This window comes from Triturus cristatus, chromosome 4_2 (assembly GCF_964204655.1).
Source record: "Triturus cristatus chromosome 4_2, aTriCri1.1, whole genome shotgun sequence".
In the NCBI taxonomy this organism is placed as follows: Eukaryota; Metazoa; Chordata; class Amphibia; order Caudata; family Salamandridae; genus Triturus; species Triturus cristatus.
The window spans coordinates 547,728,690-547,749,343 of NC_140586.1; the positions used below are offsets into that span (position 1 = coordinate 547,728,690).

Consider the following 20,654-nt stretch of genomic DNA (forward strand, 5'->3'; position numbering starts at 1 on the left):
CTCAAGTTCTTTCACATCTGACGTGCGTTCCTTAACAACTGCGCAAGGAGAGGGGCGTGGCCAAGCCACGGACCAAGATGGCCGCGCGGCATTGAATCTCCGCATCGTCGCCCTGCATAATTTCGACTATCTCTGCACCGAAGGCTGACTTAACCGCTGACATGCCCGGAACCTTATCCCCACCTGACGGCCCTCACATTGTGGCCTCTTTCAGCGTAAGATTCCGCCCAGAACCGGAGACGAGCGGCTTGTTCTTGCAGGGGGCAGAGCTGACTGGGGCCTGGTTCCACTGCCAGCCGGAACACTCGTATGGCGGCCCTCCGGACTGCGGCGCTAACATCAGAGGCTGCCGGTTGGACCCTGCCTGGCCTACGCTAGAGCCACAGTGAGTTCTTCGCCACTCCCCTCCCCTTGCCATGGATCGGTCGGTGCCAATGCGAAACCCCCCCTTTATACACCCGCGGGGGAGCCACACGCGACACCGGAGACCCTGGCTCCCCATCAGAGGAGCCAGGGTCTCCGGTGGTGTCAGGGAGGCAGCCACCCGGCTGCATGCTATGATAGACCGTGAGCTGCGACAGCGAGCTCTTCCAGGCCGGCTCGGACCCACATAGCGGGCTGTGGGGAGAGGGGTGCAACAGCAGCAGCGTGACTCCCCCTGCCCAGCAGACTCACAAAATGGAGGCCCGCAACCTTAGTGAAACTGTGCCAGGACACAAGGCAACAGGTCTGCATGATCCTCCTGGCCCAAGCGACGGCTATAACTCCGTGATCCTTAATCTGGCTGCTTGCTGAGACTTGTTGGACCTCTGACACCCAGGGCGTAATTGGCTGACCACGGGCCCTGCACCTGGTCCACACTGCTGGAGGAGGTCTCCCCCGTATCCACACTTGCCCACTAGGTGCCCATTGCAGCCCCTTCGGCTCTCTGCCCGGGTCTCCTCGCACTCAGCAATCCACGGTGGGCTGGCTGCGTTGTACAGTGATACCCGGGACGCTCCGACGCTACCTCTGAGACCAGTGACTGCAGCCTGGGGTGGAATTTACATCTGCACGGGTACGGGCAGGAAGGACCCTAAACAGCGATTGCTCATATTTCCAACTACATCTGACGGAGTGCAGGACCATGGTGTTAACATGGCTGAAGGGGGCCAGGCTTCCTCCGCCGTGCTGGAGACGGGCCCTTCCAATCCGGATATGCTTGCAGAGCTAGGGGCAGGCTTCAAAGCACTCGATCACAGGTTTGATACGCTGGACAAACTCCTGGATGCCTTTGGGGTTAAACTGGAGCTGCATGAAAGGCGATTGGACACTGCAGAGGGAAGGATATCAGACCTTAAAGATGGAGCCACGCAATCAACAAAAGCTCGAATGAATGGAATTTTTTAAAAAAGAGGTTGCAATCAAGAATGAAGATTTAGAGGTCCGTGGCCGATGCAAAAACCGCCACATTACTGGGTCTCTGAATCAACAAACACGGGCAGAATGGACACCTTTGTAGAGTCTCTACTGATAGACATTTTTGGCAAAGAGAAATTTACCCCTGGGTTTGTTGTAGAAAGAGTGCATCGATCTTCCAGACCTATTATAGCGTGCATTATTAACTTTCGGGACAGTGACACTGCGCTAAGGCTGGCCAGAGAATGTGGCAAACTCACGTGGCAGGGATTAAATGTGTCACTATACCCAGGCTTCACCTTAATGGTCCAGGACGCCCAACGTAAGTTTAACGGTGTAAAGGTCACGCTTCGTAATTTGGGCCTCTGCTATGGGATGCTGTTTCCAGCCCGCCTGAGGGTGGATGTCAATGGTTGGCCCCTCTTCTTTGACACTCCAAGAGAGGCTCAAGCCTTCTGCACTTCCTACAAGAACTGTAACACACAATGGGGCGATGACCGCGGTAGCACTTCCCCGCCCCACAGCGGCTCAGTTGCCAGTGTGGACCTCTTTTCAAATGGTTGACATTTTTGGCTGCTCTGATATGAACGCTTAATGCACTGCTTTATTATACGGCGGTAGTTGGTGTTAAATATGTTGAAGCATTATTTGAGATAGTATGAAAAAAATGTATTACACAATTCAGGTAATGCGGGGCTACGCTGGAGCATTGCCCCCCGCTCCAGGAGCGTAGAACTCTGTTGTACTTGCAAATACTAATGCATCAGTAAATGTGTTTGTATTCCCAAATAGGTTGTTCACGTTGTGTGTGACTGCGAGTCCCATCATACTCTTGGCTACACCCCCCTACCCAGCATGCCCATGCTTCCTCCCTCTTGATTCTGCTTCCCTGTGAGGGGGTGTGACAGAAATAGCAAGATGGCTGACTGTGGAATCCTGGTGTTTGTTTAGCTAGCAGTCCCAGCATGGCCTTGTGCTCCACACAACAGAGCCCAGTGTCAGACATCTTGTCGGTCCCTTCCCACTCCCTGTGAGGCGAGTATGGTTCAGGTTGATCTTGCTGGGCCATGTGGGTGGGTGTAGGTTGTGTGTGACTGCGAGTCCCATCATACTCTTGGCTACACCCCCCTACCCAGCATGCCCATGCTTCCTCCCTCTTGATTCTGCTTCCCTGTGAGGGGGTGTGACAGCAATGGCAAGATGGCTGACAGTGAAATCCTGGTGTTTGTTTGGCTACAAGTCCCAAGTGAGCCCCTGTGCTTCACACAGCAGCAGCCAGTACGGGGGATCTTTTGCTGATATTTCAATGAGGTGTGTGTCAAAGCATTGTAGCCGGTGAGTTGTGTGGAGTTTGTGTTGGGGGGTGTCTCCCCATGCTGATTGGTATGGTCAGGGCTGTCAGTCCTCCTTCCTATCATGACACATGTTTCCATTGTAGGGCGTGCAAGTTGTCTTTCAGGATGTCAGTCAGTGGTGTCCTGCTTCTGATTTGCACACAACCCCTAGCAGGAGCCAGTGTCAGCGATCTTGTCAGTCATTTTCCACTCCCTGTGATGTGGGCATGTTTCAGAGAGGTCTTTATGGGCCAATGAGGAGGGGGAGCATTATCTGTGACTACAGGCCCCATCATGCTTTTGGCTACACTCACTTCACCTGCATCCCCACTATTCCTTCCTGACAGTCAGCTGCACTGTGAGGTGGTGTGTTTGTGGTGGCAAACTGTCTTGCTGGATGTATTTGGCTTAGTGCCAGTGGCTTGCTCTATTTGTTTGTAGGTTGTTGCATGTCATGACACAGTCCCCAGTCACTATGAGATGGCAGGTGTGTTTGTGTGACTGGCATACACATCTTGGGTTGATTATTTATTGGTTAGTGTAGTTTTGCTTGGGGTGCATGGTTTCACTGTAACCTTGCCAAACAATCTTGGGTTTGTTGTTTGTGTACTCACCAGTCTCTGAGATGTCTGTTAGGCCATGGACGCTCTCTGGTGGTAGGATGTCCCGCACCTTCTCCTCCCAGGTCCTGAAGTAGACTGGTTTGGCAGGAGGGCCACCGCCGGTGCGCTGACTCAAGGCGTGATCTTTCTCGATGAGTTTCTTGACCCTCCTGCGCACGTCATACCACCTGTTCTGGATATCGTCCTTTGTGCGCAACGTTGGTGCTTGTGCATTCACCGTGTCCACAATCCTCGCCCACATCTTTGTTTTCTGTGAGATGGGGGTCCTTTGAACCAATGTACCAAACAAATGTGGCTCTACTCTGATAATCTCGTCTACCAGCACTTCTAACTCACTAGCTGTGAACTTTGGATTCTTCTTTGGGGGCATGGTGATGGGTGGTGGTGGTGAGGGATGTGTGTATGAGGGTGCAAGTGATGTTGGTTTTGCTGTGTGTATGTGTGTGTGCTTTTGTATGAGGTGCTGATGGTGTGTGAGTTGTGTGATGGGTGAGTTGTGAGTGTGTCTGTGGTTGCTGTGTACTGGTGTTTGCTGCTGGCTGTGTCTCCTGTTTGCAAGGGATGATGGTAGTGATTGTAGTCCTTTATATAGTTGCAGTTGTGGGTGTGTCTTTGTCCAATTAATTCATGTTGGGTATTTATTGGCTTAGTCATTGCTTGTTTGGTCCTTTTTTTGTGTTTTTTCCTTTGTGTTTTGTAGGCATGTAGGAGACGTTCATGTGACGGAAACGGACGCTGCTGTTGTCTCGTGCGGGCTTCTCCGCCTTGTTCACGCTGCCTGTCTTCTGTGTTTGGTAGGCGTCGTTCGCACCGGTCTCTATTGCTTGTGTTCCGGGTTGTCTGTGCGTGCTGGTCGTGCGGCTTGGTCTCCTTGCGAGTCAGTCTGGTTTTACACGCATTGCATCGTACTGCTCTAATCGTACATCGCGGGTACGGGTCGGTCGGGTTGATTCCGGGTTCGTGTCGGTCGGTGAATATCGCGTCGGTTTTCCAGCCGGATCACTATTTTCCCCCCGGCTCGGTCGTAAGGCTTGTATTCCGTACGTGTCGGTTGTAATTCACTCGCGTTGCATCGTACTGCACGGGTTGTACGGCGCTGGTCCGTGTCGGTCGGTATTCGGTCCGGGTCCGTGTCGGTCGGTTCATTTTGCGGCCGGAATTGGAATCGGCCCCCTAGTGGGGGACTGTCCCCAGGTCCACGCAGACTGGGTGACCGTCTTTGATGCAATAGATGAGATGACAGACACACCCATAACCAGATCCCCTATGACTGGATTACTGGGATACATTAAGGACATGCCTGCAGAGAGCAGGAGGCTTAGTGCATTACTGCTGCTGCTGGCAAAGCGGCGCATAGCAATGACATGGGGCAGGACACGCCCACCCCAAAAAAGCGACATGGCTCAAGAATGCAGCATTTTGCCAAGAACAGCTGCCCGCTTTTTGGGAGCCAATACCCACTCAATCTTGACCTAAAGATATTTGGGTCCCCCTGCAACTATATATCAATGCACATTCAACAGATGAGTCCGCTCCGCAAGCCTTGTTCACAAGTGAATAGCCATGACTCTTGTTATAATGGTTATAGAGTGGATAATGAGACCCTTTATAAAATATCAGATCAATAAGCGCATACTGAACACTTCTTCCTCCACTGTTTTCCCCTCGGATCTCCCCTCCCACCCTTCATTAGTTGGATGTTGAGCAACATGCTCCCTTGAACAGAATAGAAACTGTTAAAGACACTGAGTTAACAACTACGTGCTCGCAAGATGAACCCATTGTGTGCTCAGAGGACAAGCTAATGCAAGACATGCTGAGATCGGATAGATCCATTAGACCTCATATGAACAGCAAATAATGTAAAGTGTAATGTAACTGAAAAGAGCATTGTATTTGCAACCAAGTATATGGTGGCTAATGTAAATGTGAAAACTGAATAAAGAGAATTTAAAAAAGTATTGGAGCAAGCAGAAGTGTGCAAGAGACTCACATGAAGTGTTGAAAGACAGCTCAGGGTGTATGGTAGCATCCAAATTTCTGTTCCCCAACTTGCATGGTTTTATCATGGAGCTGCTAATGTCAGTAAGGCTGGCATGTTATGTTCTGCAGCAACCCACTGGTATGCACCCTTCATTTCTTCTATGACCCAACATCATTGACACTAGTGTGGCATCTGTCAGTCCCATACACAGAGAAAGAGATTGAGACCAACCCCGCTGCTCATGCCTCTACAAATGGACTTTATTCAGATGCTGAACTGCCCTTCATACTCGTACGGTATTTGTAATTGTTAGACTACTTTCAAAGTACATAGAAGCGTATCCTGCGCAAGAGCAAATACCATCACAGTTTGAAAGCATTTACCTAGGGGCTTTGTTCCATGGTTTGAACTACCGAGTCATTTAACACGTGACCAGAGAACACACTTCATTTACCCTGTAATGCAGAAGATTTGCAAAGCCTTGGGTGCTGATTCATTCCATCACCCTGAGCCCAGCAGGCAAGTTTAACAAAACAATGCTACCCTCAAGAATACGATGACCAAGATATGTTCTGAGACCCAACTGAAGTGGCCTGTAGCTTTGTCCTTAGCCTTGTGGTACAAATGAGCTACACTGACACAGATAACCAAGATGAACTCATACAAGATAGTTATGGGACACCCAACAGTTTTGCTCACAACCCCTGTAATCTGTGCTGCTAAGTTAGACTTAGAATTGAATGATGATGCAGATTTACAATATTGCAGAAAGCTTATATACTTCCTCCAAAGCTCCATAATCAGGTTTAAACTGCCTTGCTTGAGTGCCCAAACAAAGCCTGCCATCCCTCCTGCCTGCAAATTGGGTCTTCATATGCATCCTTCAGAGGAAGACCTCCTTGTAACTTGGCATGGCATGGTTTCTACCAGATTCTACTCATCACCAATAAAGCTGGTAAGTGTTGTGGTCAGGTAATGTGGATTTAGTGTAAGCATGCTGCCCCTCCCTAAGACATCTGCCCACCAGTGCCTACTTCTGACCTTTCACCTGGGCAGGGGACTTCTGTTGGAGCTCTTCCAATTACCACCAGCCAGTGGGTAGGATTCACAGTGCCCACCTTCCTAATCTGCACTTCCAAAGCTGTGCAATGCTGCTACCACCACCCCTCATCGTTACCACTGCCACCAGGGATAACCATCCATCTCCTGGATACTGGATCCCTCTGTGGGTCCTGCATGCTATCTTTACTGCTGTGTATGCTAATAACATCTACATACTCTTGATTGAGAAGCACAGTCAAACTATTATTCTCTGTTCTTGCTGTATCTGCGCTCACTTGCCCTTTGACGTGGAGGGAAGGGGGCCTTGAAACAGAGTGCACTTCTGCAAAAATGAAAATTGCTTTCATCTGTTCTATTATATGCACAGACTGCCTGAATTGTCGGCATCTCCTCCCAGTCTTATGAAGGACTCGAAAAATACAACAATCCACTGGCAGTTACAGACCTGATATTAATCATCTTGCCATATGTGAACGGTGGTTGCTTTGTAAGCATCACAAAATTGACAGCCAGATTGTCTTTGTGGGCTGAGCTGAGTGTGACATAGTGGATACTATACTCCTATATTCACCCCACTACAAATACTGGACCCCATTGATATGGTGTTTCACAAATGTCAACATCAAGAAGAATATGAAAATTTCATCTGTAGAACCATAGAGGATCCTTGGATGCCTTAAGAGTGGGCCGTGGTCTGTTACTCAACCTACCTTGCCCCTGCTAACACACATTCTGCCTTTCGCCCTCTCCAATGACGACAGATGCGCTGCGAGAGCTCTGAAATGTACAGATTTTTCTCCATTCTATTTCCCAACTATGGTGTAGGACAGACCATCCAAGAGATCAGATGCATGATGAAATACTGAAAGAAGTAGTCAATGCCATGGCCATTGCCCTAGATTCGAAAACAGATCAATTAGATGCCCAGAAGACTGTGTTCTTGCATAATAGAATGACTTTAGGTTACCTCCGCAGCGAAAAAGGGGTTGATGCATCTGTAGGATCATAGGCTCTGAGCGTTGTGCTCGCCTTGCTAATACTTCACTTACCAGACATCAACAGATACATGATATTAAGGCTAGTATAAAGAAATAATATGAGATTCAAAATGGCTTTGATTAAAACCTGAGTGGTATATGGTTATCGTGTTCATCATCCAACCTACTTGCAGCTATAATGGCAATTTATATTGATTGGTAGACAGCAAAAGGGTGATAAAACCACAATGAAGGACCTTAGCTTGGAGTTGTGTAATTTTACTTTAGTTTTTGTATTTCAACAATTCAGGGTGTATTTTAACAAGAGTTTTTATGTTAACTTTGTTTGCTTATTATGTCTTAGGAACCCAGTGAAGAACTTATACAAAGAAAGAATTAGCTGAGAAATAAATGTGCACATAGTAATACTTAGATAATAAATATAAAATGTTCTGCATTGACTCCAGCCAGGTTTTTAAAAAAATCACCCATACCAATCAATATTCATTGCCAGAGTAAACATTTGTTAGACAACCAATGAAGAGTAATGATTCCTGAAGCCTAAAGCCAAATGCACTTTTCCTCTTTGAAAAAATATATGTGAGGGACATTCAGGGATCTATAGCCTTTATATAGTTACAGCTGCCAAAAAGGACCCAAAACAGTTTTAAATGTACTCCAACTCAGAGCTGGAGTAATCCAGCACCACCATGGCGTCTCACAGATACTGCAATAATCTACAATGGAAAATAATGGCGGTAGGGACTTTAAATAAAACTCAAAGAAAATATTGTTAAATTAAATCATTTAAAATACTTAACAAAAATAAATAATCACAATTGAATGTTTGAAAAAATGATCTAATATTAAAACATATGTTTTATTTTACCATATTTTGACCTTTTTTAATTTAATAATTTAGATGACATGACTTCTCATTAAAATATGATTAAAATACAATTAAATTAGTTTACATTTGTTCTACAAAACACTTTTAATAATTAATACCGCATAATAAATAGGTGGGATTACTTAAAATTTTAATTTCAAGATATGTTTTAATTTTATTTCAGAATAATTACATTTTAAAGTTAAAACAAATTATTAATGATGTTGAGACTGAGGAACTCTCCATAAGATAAATCATAGGGAAAAGTAGAAGAAAAGGGTCTTTAAACTTGAAAAGAATTAATAAAAATATTTTTTTGTTAAATGTTATTGGAATTAGTTTTATATATTTATTTTAAATGTAGAACAAAAGACAAAATGCTACACGATAAATGACTTATTAATAATTTAAAATATAATTATTTTGAATAAATTAAATTAAATTGAAATTGTTTTTCTGAAGTTCTAAATAAAAAAGTTCCAACTAAAGTAAAACAAATACATTTCTATAATGTATTATTATTTATTAAAAGTTATGTGTAGAATTAGGTATAATTTACTTATATTTTAATAAAAAAATAATGCTACCTCAATTTTTAAATTGAAAAACTGGCTATTAAATATGTTAAAATGCATTGCTTTGGTAATATATTTTTAAACTATTAAATTAAATGTATTTACCTTTTTAACTATTTTATATAAATTCATTGAATGACAAATTATTTCCCCTGGGGTTTTATTTTAAGTCCCTACCTCCATTCATTTATATGGGAGGGTGTTGCAGTGTTAATGCAAGGACATGTGTGGTGCTGGATGTGCAACTACTCATTTTCGGCAGCAGTAACATTACCCTTGTAAATTTGGCTCCACTCCCTGTTTCAAGGGCTGGAGACATGTAAGTCTACACTTTTGAGTTACTTAACACTTGGGGGCCGATTCCGATCCTGGAAAAACGCTGTACAAATCGTGGTATGGAGCGTTTTCCCCATACAACTCGTACTTGTAAGGATTCCCCTACAACCTAGGAAGTACGATCCGTACAAATAAACGCTCTCCATACAAATTGTAAAAAAGACCATACAACTCATATATACAAGCGATTCCGATTTGGATTGCCCTGTACGCGACGTTCACATGTATTCCCGGCAGCAGTTTACAACCCGTCAAGTATGATTCGTACAAACGGCACTCCGTACGGCTCTTTTTTTACAGGAGCCAAAAAGTGCTGGAAAAACATTGTACGCCCCGAAAACAGTACGAGACGGACCCCCCATGTACACGTCATACACCCCATGAATACAGGGGTACGGTGCGTATGTACGGTGCGTACCGATGACACGGAAAGTGGGGTATGGTGCGTATATACACGCTGAAGGGGTACTGGTCGTGTACGCACTGTGCAAGCACCGTACCCCAAAATCGCTTGTGTACGCACCGTACCCCAAAAGTGCGTATGTACGGTGCGGACCCCAAAATCGTGTATGTACGATGCGTACATGCGCGATGTTGGGGTACGCTCCATACACACTCCTCGCATGTGGGGGGACCCCTGTACGCCTCACACCCCTATACAACCCATATCCCAGTACGAGTCGTACCCCCAGAATGAGTCATACCAGGGTACGAGGCGTATAGGGGTTCGCTTCGTAGCCCGGTGCGAGTCGTTCCCCGTATACAGGCCATTTTCCATACAAATCGCATGCTGATAACCCGGTGCGAACGGTACTTGACGGGTTGTACAGCCTTTTTACAAATTGTATGGTCTTTTTTACAAGTCCGTGTCATACAGCTTTTCCCGATCTGATTTGTAAGGATCGGGCCGATCTGTATGTATTTTTCCCATACGAATCGTACTACACGGGTTGGAAGGGACTTGCACGATTTGTATGGAACAAAATACGGATCCGATTTGTATGGAAAATAAAAGTCCAGGATCAGAATCGGCCCCTTGGATTTTGTGAATAGCCCAATTTAATAAAGCTGCTCAAAAGTGTCAAAGTAAACTTACTACTAGGAAATAGACATATGTAGATTTTACCTTTGTAACTAGGCCTCTTAAAGTTCAAAGAACATTTCTGTACTTTATAACTTAAATACATGGATTCTTATACAATAGAAAAACCTGTTTTGGGGAAAGAAAAGAACATTTTACCAGTACATGGAAAAAAAACATGAAGAAGTTAGCATGTGAACTTTGGTTTCTAGACAAATTGTCAGTTCACTCCTGTTACCCTTTTTCTAGTTGATTGTGACATGTCATTTGAAATGTGAACTCACCTTTGTTTATGTTGTAGATCCATAACAAATTTAGCATCTTTTGCAAGGACAGAAGCAGCCTGTTGTACTCCTTTTCTTGTAGCACAAAACTACAGTAGGGAGACAAAAGGAAACATTAATTACCAAAGTTGGATACTTCTAGAGTAAGGGCGGTTTCAGATAACCAACTTTCGAAAGATTGTGCAGGGCTCTGAGGGGACCACAAATTGTTTATTCAGGTTTAGACTTGTTAGAGATTTTGTGAAGAGAAAATCCTCATTTAGTTCTACATGTCCCACCCTCTGTTCAAGCTGTGGAGCTGGCTGGTTAATAATATAAATGATTCACCAGAGCCAAGCACTGGAAAGGGGTTGGGTGTTAAAAGCATGATGGGGGACATGGCCAGTAAGTATTGTAGTTCTACTTCAGTTTTATTTCAACAAGTGTAGATCTTAGCCAAACTAAGCAATCACAGCAGAAAAAGCACACAAATAATAATACATATACATTCAAATTGTCTCACAATACACCATGTTTCTGGCAGTGACATCATTAGACGGGAGCAGCTGAGGCCCATGCCCCAGCTGTGGTTATGGTAAGATCAGAGTTTCCATTGAAAAGGCATTTATGTTTTCTTAGTAACCTTGTTACTGCCTGACGAACTTGCAGTGGTGGAATGAATCTGGCTGTCAGCGTGTCTGCGTAGGAAACTATGACCAAAAATTGTGTGCTCTGAAAATTTATTTGCCCTGTTGATGATCCTGAAATTATTGCTTATGGGTCGAAACCCCAAGAACAGCATTTGGCGAAAGCACTCTCTGAAATTATGGTTGCCATTTAGAAGCTTTGTGAATTTTCCTAGGCTCAGATATTTATTCATGATGTATAAATTTCTGATGCATTAGTTTGTTGGCTATTCTTATGTCTATTGCCTTTGTTACTGATCATACTATTGTGCTGTTTGTTTGCGGTCTCATTTACTTGCACTGTGATCAACCATTTCACAGAGTACTATTGTGTTTTTGTAGACCCTATGGAGCAGATTTATGAGCCTCTTGCGCCACTTTTGCGTCACTTTTAACATGGGAAAAGTGACGCAAAAGTGGCGCAAGGGGCTCATAAATCTGCCCCTCTGTATATAGTCAATGATTGGATCCTTTGAGTTTGCTACCTGTATGTATTTACATAAAAAATTATCTTAAAAAATATGGTCTACAAATGCTATGCAAGTATATTACCAACTGAATAGGATTCGCTACTATCTGCAAATGGGTAAATCTCTTCTAATACTTATTAACACCGAGAAGGACCTTGTTGTCTTTAAACATTACGTACCCTGTCCTTCTTGGGTTTATGGGTAGCTCCCTTGGCGATCGTTAAGGGAATGTAACTTTTTAAACTACCAAAATTAGAGAGAGGGGTCCTTCTCACTAAAGGGACAGGACAAAAGAAATAGACACTTTGTCAGAAACAAGATCCCTTTGGGTTTCTTTTAAGCATACAAATACACACTGCTACCATACCCACATGGCCTAATCACCAGCAGTAAACAGAAACGAAAAAAATAATATAAAATATTTTTATTAGCAGGTTCCTTGTGAGATTCAAAATATATAAAAAATGTTTAAAAACATGTACATCATCGATTCACATCAGATATTCTTTTTTTTTTTTGTCCTCATTCACGAAATAAAGTGAGTAATCAGATAGCAGTATCCTGGCACCCTCTCGAACGCCCAATTATACACTTTCCACCTCATGGGCATCCAGGGAAACCAACCGTGTTGTACTTGGGAGTTTCAAAGATGGTGAAACCTCCATGGAGACCCATGGACCGCTTTCCCCAAGACTCACTTGTTTCATAATCATTGGACTTTTATGATTTGCTAAGCAGTTGCAAGGCTCAGGTTGGTGTTATTAACCCAATTATCCCAAAGCACCCATAATCTAGTTCTTTTCTTTGCCTTAAATTCCATATCCAATTCATAAGTTCTTTTAACCGATGACAGCCAATCTAAAACCTTTGGAGAATCAGGAGAGATCCAATATAAACAGATTTCTCTCCTTGCCAAGAGAATAAGAACAAACAATAAAGAAACTTGGAGATTTGAAAGTTTAATATTACTGTCTTCAGGTAAGATCCCAAAAATAATTAAAATCAGGCTTACCTGTATCTCTTGGCCCAATACATCTGAAATAATCCTACCGACTTGGCACCAGAAACCCTGAATCTGCGGGCACTGCGCAAACATATGCACATTATCTGCGCTTCTCATATCACATTTCAGACAGGACTTCTCGCCGACTCCCAACTTAGATAGCCTCTTTGGGGTCCAATAAGCTCTGTGGAGTGTGAACAGATGATTCCTTCTAAATGACGCAGCCTTCACAACCTTCCACAAAGTACTCAAAGATACTTGCCATAAAGATGAAATGTCAATAGGAGGCAAGTCTCTTCTCCAGGGCTCCTCCATGGGCAGCAATGGCAGATCTCCTTTAATCAAAATCCAATACCATTTCGCCACTTCCTTTTTTTGATTGCATGGGACCAAAACCTGCTCTCCAATTCATCATGACTAAGACCAAATTTACCCTGATTCATAAACCGGGAGGAGAGTTGGTAAAACTTGAATCTAGATAGGCCTTGATTTGTTTGAGACATAAGCTCATTCCATGACAAAAGTTTGTTATTGCACAGTAGTTGCCCCCATTTTTGAAAGCCAAAATCCCGAAGAGGAGCTGATAAACTATCATTTAGGCAATCTGGGGTCCCTGGCGAGTTCCAGATAGGAGCATTAAGACAATAATATGGGATTTTGAGCATTTTCCTCATCTGGAACCAAAGTTCACAAGCCGCCCGTAAACCTTCAGTTTAATTTTTTTGAAGTACTTGGGATGTCCAAATTTATAGAGGAGACCATCCCCCCCTTGTGGTACACTATTAGACATGGCTAAAAGATAGGGTGTAAAGCTAGAAGAATCGAGAAGAAGAGATCTAACATTTTTGAAAAGAAAAGCCCAGCTATAAAAACCGAAGTCGGGGCTAGCTTTACCCCCCACTTGCTTTTCACATCTCAATTTCTTCCATGCAATCCTGATCCCCTTGCCCCCCCAGAGAAAATTATTTATCTCAGATTGCAAGTTTTTTAAAGCCACTGGACTAAATAGAAGCGGGATTGTATCGACAATAAATGTCATTTTTGGCAAAACTGACATTTTTATCAAGTTGGATCGCCCGAGGATTGTTAAAGGGAGGTTATGCCAGGATTTCGGCAAAGCTCTAATCTCTTTTCGTTTAAACTCTAAATTAACCTGTGCCAACTCGTTAATATTCTGAGTTATTTGAACACCCAAGTATCTTATTCGCTGGTGTACCTGAGGTGAGCTAACTTGCCAATTCCAAGACATAATGTCGGTTTTTTGGGGATTCACTTGATAACCCGATATCTTCCCAAAATCCGACAACAATTGCTCTAATCTTGGTAAGATTGCCGGTGAATCTTCTGTAAAAATCATCAGGTCATCTGCATACAAGGCCAGTTTTTTTGACCATCTCTTAAATTCAAATGGGGTAAATAACTTACTAGACCTAATTGTGTGTGCCAGTGGTTCTATATATAAATCAAAAAGAAGCGGAGAAAGGGGACAACCCTGCCTAGTGCCTCGCTCCAAAGGGACAAAGTTAGTTAAATTCCCATTAACTATAATCCTGGCTTTGGGAGACTTATAAATTTTCCTTAAGGTTTTTGCTCTCTTTTCTCCTAATCCAAACACCTGAACCAACTGATGTAAGCAAGACCAGTTGACCAGGTCGAAAGCTTTGGCCGCGTCAAAGGCGAAGATCGTCAGTGGCAGGTTATTAGTTGAGGCAATATCAATGGCACCAATTAACTCATGGGTTAAATCATATAAATGGCGCCCTCTAATAAACCCCTTTTGATCAGAATGGATTAAATTACCCATTATGTTATCTATTCTCCCTGCTATAATTTGCGCGAAGATTTTATAATCGCAATTAAGCAGGGAGATGGGTCTATAAGACTCACATTTTTTTTATCTTTGTTGGGTTTTAAAATCAAAGTAATAGCAGCCTCATACCAAGAACTAGGAATTGGGGAATTATTTGAAAAGATACTATCAAAAAGTGCCTCCATAATCGGAGCAAGCGTCTCGATTAAGGAAATATAAAACTCATTAGGGATTGCATCTAGACCTGCTGCACTTCCCCTCTTTAGATTTTTTACTGCCGCCCTGATATCAGAAAGTGAGATTTTCTTATTAAGCTCTTGGGTCTGCTCTTCGAGTAACGATGGTAGGGTGATTTTTTCTAAATAGTTGGTAATTTGAGAGTCTGTAACAGCTAGATCTTCAGTGTATAAGTCCTTGAAAAAGCTTTCAAACGCCTTTTCCATCTTGACCCTATCAGAGGATAATTCCCCTGTTTCTATGTTAGTAATCTCTTTGATGAGATTTCTTGTTAGATTAGCTAGAGATTTCCAGGCCAAAAGTTTCCCACTGACTTCTCCATACTCATAATTGGCAAATTTACTAGCATCCCATCTTCTCTTAACAATGCTATCTAAGTAGTCAGCCAATTCTTGTCTTTTAGCCAGCAGCTCAGAACTTTCTCCCCTCTGACCTGCAGCCTTCCTATTAGTGGATTGGGCAAGCGAGGCTCTATAAATTTCGGCTTCCAATAGCTTCGATTTGTGTTTGTTTACCTTATTGATGTTGGCTGCGATACCAATAATTCTGCCTCTGATAAAAGCCTTATAGGCGTCCCAAATTAACTCTACAGGGGCAGAGTTGTCATTTACCTCAAAGAAAAATACAGTATCACTTTTTAACTGGGCAACCACCAACTCATCATTAAGAATGGACCTTTCAAATGTCCACCTTTTAGCTTCTGCATGGTGAGGGAAATTTAAGACCAACTGAACAGAAGAGTGGTCGGATAAATGTTCTTGAAAATGGGAAATTGCTCCAACTAATTCTACCAGTCTATGATCTAATAAAAAGAAATCAATTCTAGAGTGGTATTTATATTTTTTATTATGAAAGGTGAAATTTGGAGCGCCAATTATGGACTTGTTTTTTATTCTCCAAATATCTACCAGATTTAGTTCCGCCATTAATATTTTGATCAAAGCGCCCATTTTTGAATTTACTAATTTACCCCCCTTAGATCAATCCAAAGATGGATTTAAGAGAACGTTAAAGTCTCCACCCATAATAATGGGGTTGATTGAATCAAGTAGATGATTATAAATCAATCTAAGAGAGGACTCATCATCGATATTCGGTCCATAATAACCCACCAAGATTACCCAATTATTTTGTATTTTTAAATCAGTTATGATCCAACGGCCCTTGTTGTCTACCTTATAGCACCCTACAACTACATTTGCAGATTTTTTCCAAATAATAACCACCCCCTTAGTACAAAAGGGCTGTGTAGTATGAAGTGATCCCACAATCCAACTTCGTTTAGCCCTAACCACCTCCCATTCGTCCAATAAAAGATGCGTCTCTTGTAGGATCATAACATCAAAATCTGCTTGCCTCAAGTACTGAAATATTCTCCTTCTTCTACTTGGGACCCTTAGCCCATTGATATTCCAGGTACAGACTCTGATTTTACTCCTTTGTACCAACCCCACCATCCTCAATATTACTCAAACAGCATACAATTTGAAAAATAACCTTTCCCATCTGATTAGCAACTTCTTTAACAAAACTAGCTAAATGAGGACTTTTTCTTTTTTTCCCCCCTATTTTGCTCCCCACCCTGTGCACAATTACTTTTTTGAGTTACCCGTGAAACTTTAACCCCCCCCCCCCCTCCCCTGGGAACCCTTCTATACCACATGGGGATAGTTGTAGAAAACCCCCTATGAAACCCACCCGGCAACCTAAACTTGACCTGCCTTTTCTGCATGTCCCTGACCCTGAGCCTTAATTTGGTCAACAAAGGTCCCTACCTCCTTAGGATCTCTGAAATTATACATTTTATTTCTCCACATCACTCTAAGTAAAGCAGGAAACCTCAGCTGTACCGTAGCCCCAAGCGATCTCAACGCTGGTATAAATTTCCCCAGTTCCCATTGCCTATCTTGTATGATTCTGGAAAGGTCAGATCTTATCCGAAAGGCCCAATCCCCTTTTTTAAAAGTCCCAGCTTTTAGTGCTTCTGAAAGAACCCGTTCTTTTAGGGCGTATGATTTAAAATTCACCAAAATTCGTCTGGGATTTTTCCTGTTTGGATTCTTAGAGAAAGGGTCTCTGTGAACTCGCTGAATATCAGCAACCAAATCCTGAACCTCTAGAGCTGGAATAAACTCTTTTAATAAGTTTATAACAAAGGTCTTGACATCCCCCCCCCCCCTCCAAACTCTCCGGAAAATTCATGATCTTAATGTTATTGCGTCTAGCATTATTTTCCAAAGTTTCCAACTTCTCCAGCATATCTTTTTCTCCCTTTTTTATAATCTGAATCTCAGAACAGTTCATTTCCACTTGCTTATTAAGGGATTCAATAGAGGCCTCCATTACACATATTCTCTCGGTAATAGCCGACATTTTAACTTCTAAAGATTCACATGAATCTTGAATCTTGGCCTGATTCACCTCCGAAATGGCGAACTTGCTCCGAATTTCCAGAGATAGGGAGTTTAGCAATTGTATCAAATCCGACTGAGCAGAAGTAGTTGGCAAAACTGGGACAGCTGGGGGGGTCGAAGTACTATTGGCATTGGCAATTTCTAGAACATTTACGGGTTCCTGGCTGAGTCCTATCAACGCGTCAAACCTGTTTTCTGTTGTAATATTAACAAGATCTGAGCCTACAGGAACTGCATGCATTGCTTCTGTACTCATATTATCCTCAGCTGCCTTGAGTAGCTTAGTTGAAAATATCTTCCCGTCACCCTTACTTATAATAGGAACCGATTCTTCTAGTGGAGTCAAATATGTCTTTTCCTGCACCTTAAAAAAGGATCTTAATTATAGCTTGGTTTTCAGATTTGAGAGTTCTTTAACCTGGAGCGGGGGCCGCGTGGCGATGGATAGCTGGTCTCTTTTTAAATTCTTAACAGTAGTTTTGATAGGCTTTTTACTTTTTTAGGAGCCAGGTTAATAGCAGACGACCCTGCTAAAGGACGGCCGAGGGAAGTAACACAGGGGCCCTTCAGGACCTCCAACCGGCTGTAAGTTTTATTACGAAGCGTATATCTATTAGGATATTCCTGATTTTCAGATCTTTCAGATCTTTCCTCTATGGCCACTTGGGGGAGATGGCCCTCCTGAACTTTTTGTGAATCAAAAGGAGAAGGCACATAATGTTCCGATAAGGACCCTTTATTTGCACTAAAGCATACTCCCACAAAATCAGTGATATTACCTTGAGATGTAGTTACAGAAGGGCTAACGAGGGGTATTGTGGATAGAACTTTGGTTTTGCCTCTTTTTCCTCTCTTAGCTGACAAGTTCAAAGACACAAGCAAATCGTCATCCCCCTTATTTAATTTTTTTGTTCGTTTGGCTCGTCTGGGGGTCATATGTCGAGATAAATGGTGACACTCCCCTGAACTCCCACTGTCCAGGATAGGAATCGCAGGGGGTAAAGAACTTAATCTCAGGGATTTCTGCCCAAAAAAGAGCGATTTTTTGGCGTCTTCTTGTCGCAAAAGGGGACAAATGCTCCTACCTAAATTTAGAATTACACCTGAAAAGCTGCGGCTACTGTATTGTAAATCCTGCTTAAGTAAGATTGTACCTGGTGTTCCTCGCAGGGAGATCCTGGCGACTATGCGCCTGTCAGTGCGAATACCTGAGGCAGCCTGCAGCAATCCGCCCCCACAACAGTTGACCTCAAAGCTCCTACACAGCCCCCGCTGCTCAGGCTCCAGTTTTCTACCAGGAAACTCCAGAGCAGGACTTCACACCACCCCCTCAATGAAGGAGCGGCAAGCAGCAGCCGAAAAGACAGCCAGGAACAGCCAAGAACAGCAGAGAATGAGAGCACCCCAGTCAATTCCAAATCCAAAATCCAAAAGCCAAAACTCCCCTGGACCGGACCAAGCCGGCACAAACCGGGAAAAACAAAGGCACAACAGGGAATCAGGAGCCGACAACCGGCTCCGAAAATCGGCACTGCGAATGCACCCCCTCCGAGGAAAGGAAGAGAAACGCCAGCAAGACCTGCGCCGAGAATGGGACCCAGAAGACGCGAACCCCCCGGCGGACGGAACCAACGGAACCGTAAGTATTAGTTCTCAGCAGAGGGTACAGCCGGGAGGTCCCGGCGGTAAAAAGATCAGGGCAAGGCTCCGGGAAACATTAGAGGCGCCGGGAGGGAATCCGAGCTCACTGCGGCGTAACCTAGTCAGCCGCCATGTTCCCTGACACTTTGTCAGAAACAAGATCCCTTTGGGTTTCTTTTAAGCATTCAAATACACACTGCTATCATACCCACATGGCCTAATCACCAGCAGTAAATAGAAACGAAAAAAATAATATAAAATATTTTTATTAGCAGGTTCCTTGTGAGATTCAAAATATATAAAAAAGATTTAAAAACATGTACATCATCAATTCACATCAGATATTCTTATAAGTTAAAAACATTCCATTAAAAAAACCTGGGAGAGTATAACAAGCGATAGTGACATCAAAACCTGATGAATCAAGTAAGCACACCGAGTACAGGAAACAGAAATGAATAACCCTGGTTCAACACTTTATAGAATTCTTTTCTCCTGATAGAACCCGGTACTGCTTGGGTGCGTTTTCAACACAAAGCAACGCGCTTCGGGGGTATAGTTTGATCCTGTAAACAGTCAAACAATTTCTCAAAATGTTTGAGAAAGACCTGAAAAGCATAGGCCGAATAAGTGCTAGAACACTGCCCAAAATGGGAAGCAGCATAAGAACGCTTGAGAGTGGACTCCACGTTCCACTCAACTGGGTCCGCCAGGGAGGCCTCCTCCAAAGACAAAGAGGAAGATGAAGAAGAAGCCATGAAGGACAAAAGATAATTGACTTTAGGAACCAGAGGGTACTGTGGGTCAAAGTCCGCCAGGCAATACCGCTTCCCCAGAAAGTGAGGAATTCCCGACTTCAAGCCATTCCTTAGTCAGACTATCCTTCAGCACAGCATGAAAGGGCAAGTCATCCACCACAGAGGACCTATACTGGGAATAAAACCCTTCATCAGATAAGGACTTAGGGTCAAAACCCAGCACCTCCCGAATATGGATCAACATGTCCAAAAAAAACCTTGCCCTGAACGTATTTTCCCTTAGGGGAATTGTCCACGTCCTCATCATCATCCTTAGACTTCTTGGCCGCAGGCTCGAGCAGCGCAGTCTGGACAGCAGAATTAATTAAATCCTGCAAATCAGCTCTGGAAAACTGTAAAAGGTCATCCTCCTGCAACTCCTGGACATTATTATGCTTGAATAAGGATTTCGCAGGCACCAGAGAGGAAGCCCCATCACTCATGGCCACAAGCAGGAAGAGCAAACCACACAGGAAGTCCAACACACACTAGGAAGTGCCCAGCCACTCCCATAAAATACTGCCCCCAATCAAGTCCTGTGAAACACCATACTTGGAAACCACAAAGGACAGGCCTGCAGTCCCCCCAGCCACAGAACAAAGCACCATGGCCGTGGGAGCCAGACACTGCTGGAAGACCCCAGCGCTGGAATGACCCGAGGCCAGAAAACAAGTGAAATCTTCCCGCCCCAGCCCAGTACATGCACAGGGAGTGCAGCGGACCGGAACCCCGGGGGGCAGCTTGCAGAGATTTCAGCACATAAACATTACATACAAAAAAGTAAAAAACTCACTACACCGCATACACAGCCCGCCCTACTCAGAACCGGCAACAGGAGACACGGAGCATCAGAGTTCTGACTGCCGTCAGACAGCAAAAGAAAACAGGCATGGCAGTGGGTGGGAGGGGGTTATGTGACCTTTGCCTTAAAGTGTAAAGCATTTGGGGTTCATGTTGGATCTGGCCATGTCATCTGTTTCCTGTTTTTGTTTTTTTTTCAGTTTAAATCTGTTTTTATTGTTTTCAATACATTTTTCATTGTCATTAAAGACTAAATACATCATATAAAACCAA

The 20,654-nt window shown here is 43.6% G+C and overlaps 1 protein-coding gene across 1 annotated transcript in view; it reads right to left on the bottom strand.

Annotated features, from left to right (window-relative positions):
* Window positions 1-20,654, bottom strand: part of HFM1 (helicase for meiosis 1) — a 3,754,865-nt gene that overhangs the window by 2,518,925 nt on the left and 1,215,286 nt on the right. The window contains exon 12 of the mRNA XM_085599940.1: window positions 10,544-10,632. Coding sequence (XP_085456066.1) covers window positions 10,544-10,632 — 89 coding nt within the window. The remainder of the gene's footprint in view (window positions 1-10,543; window positions 10,633-20,654) is intronic.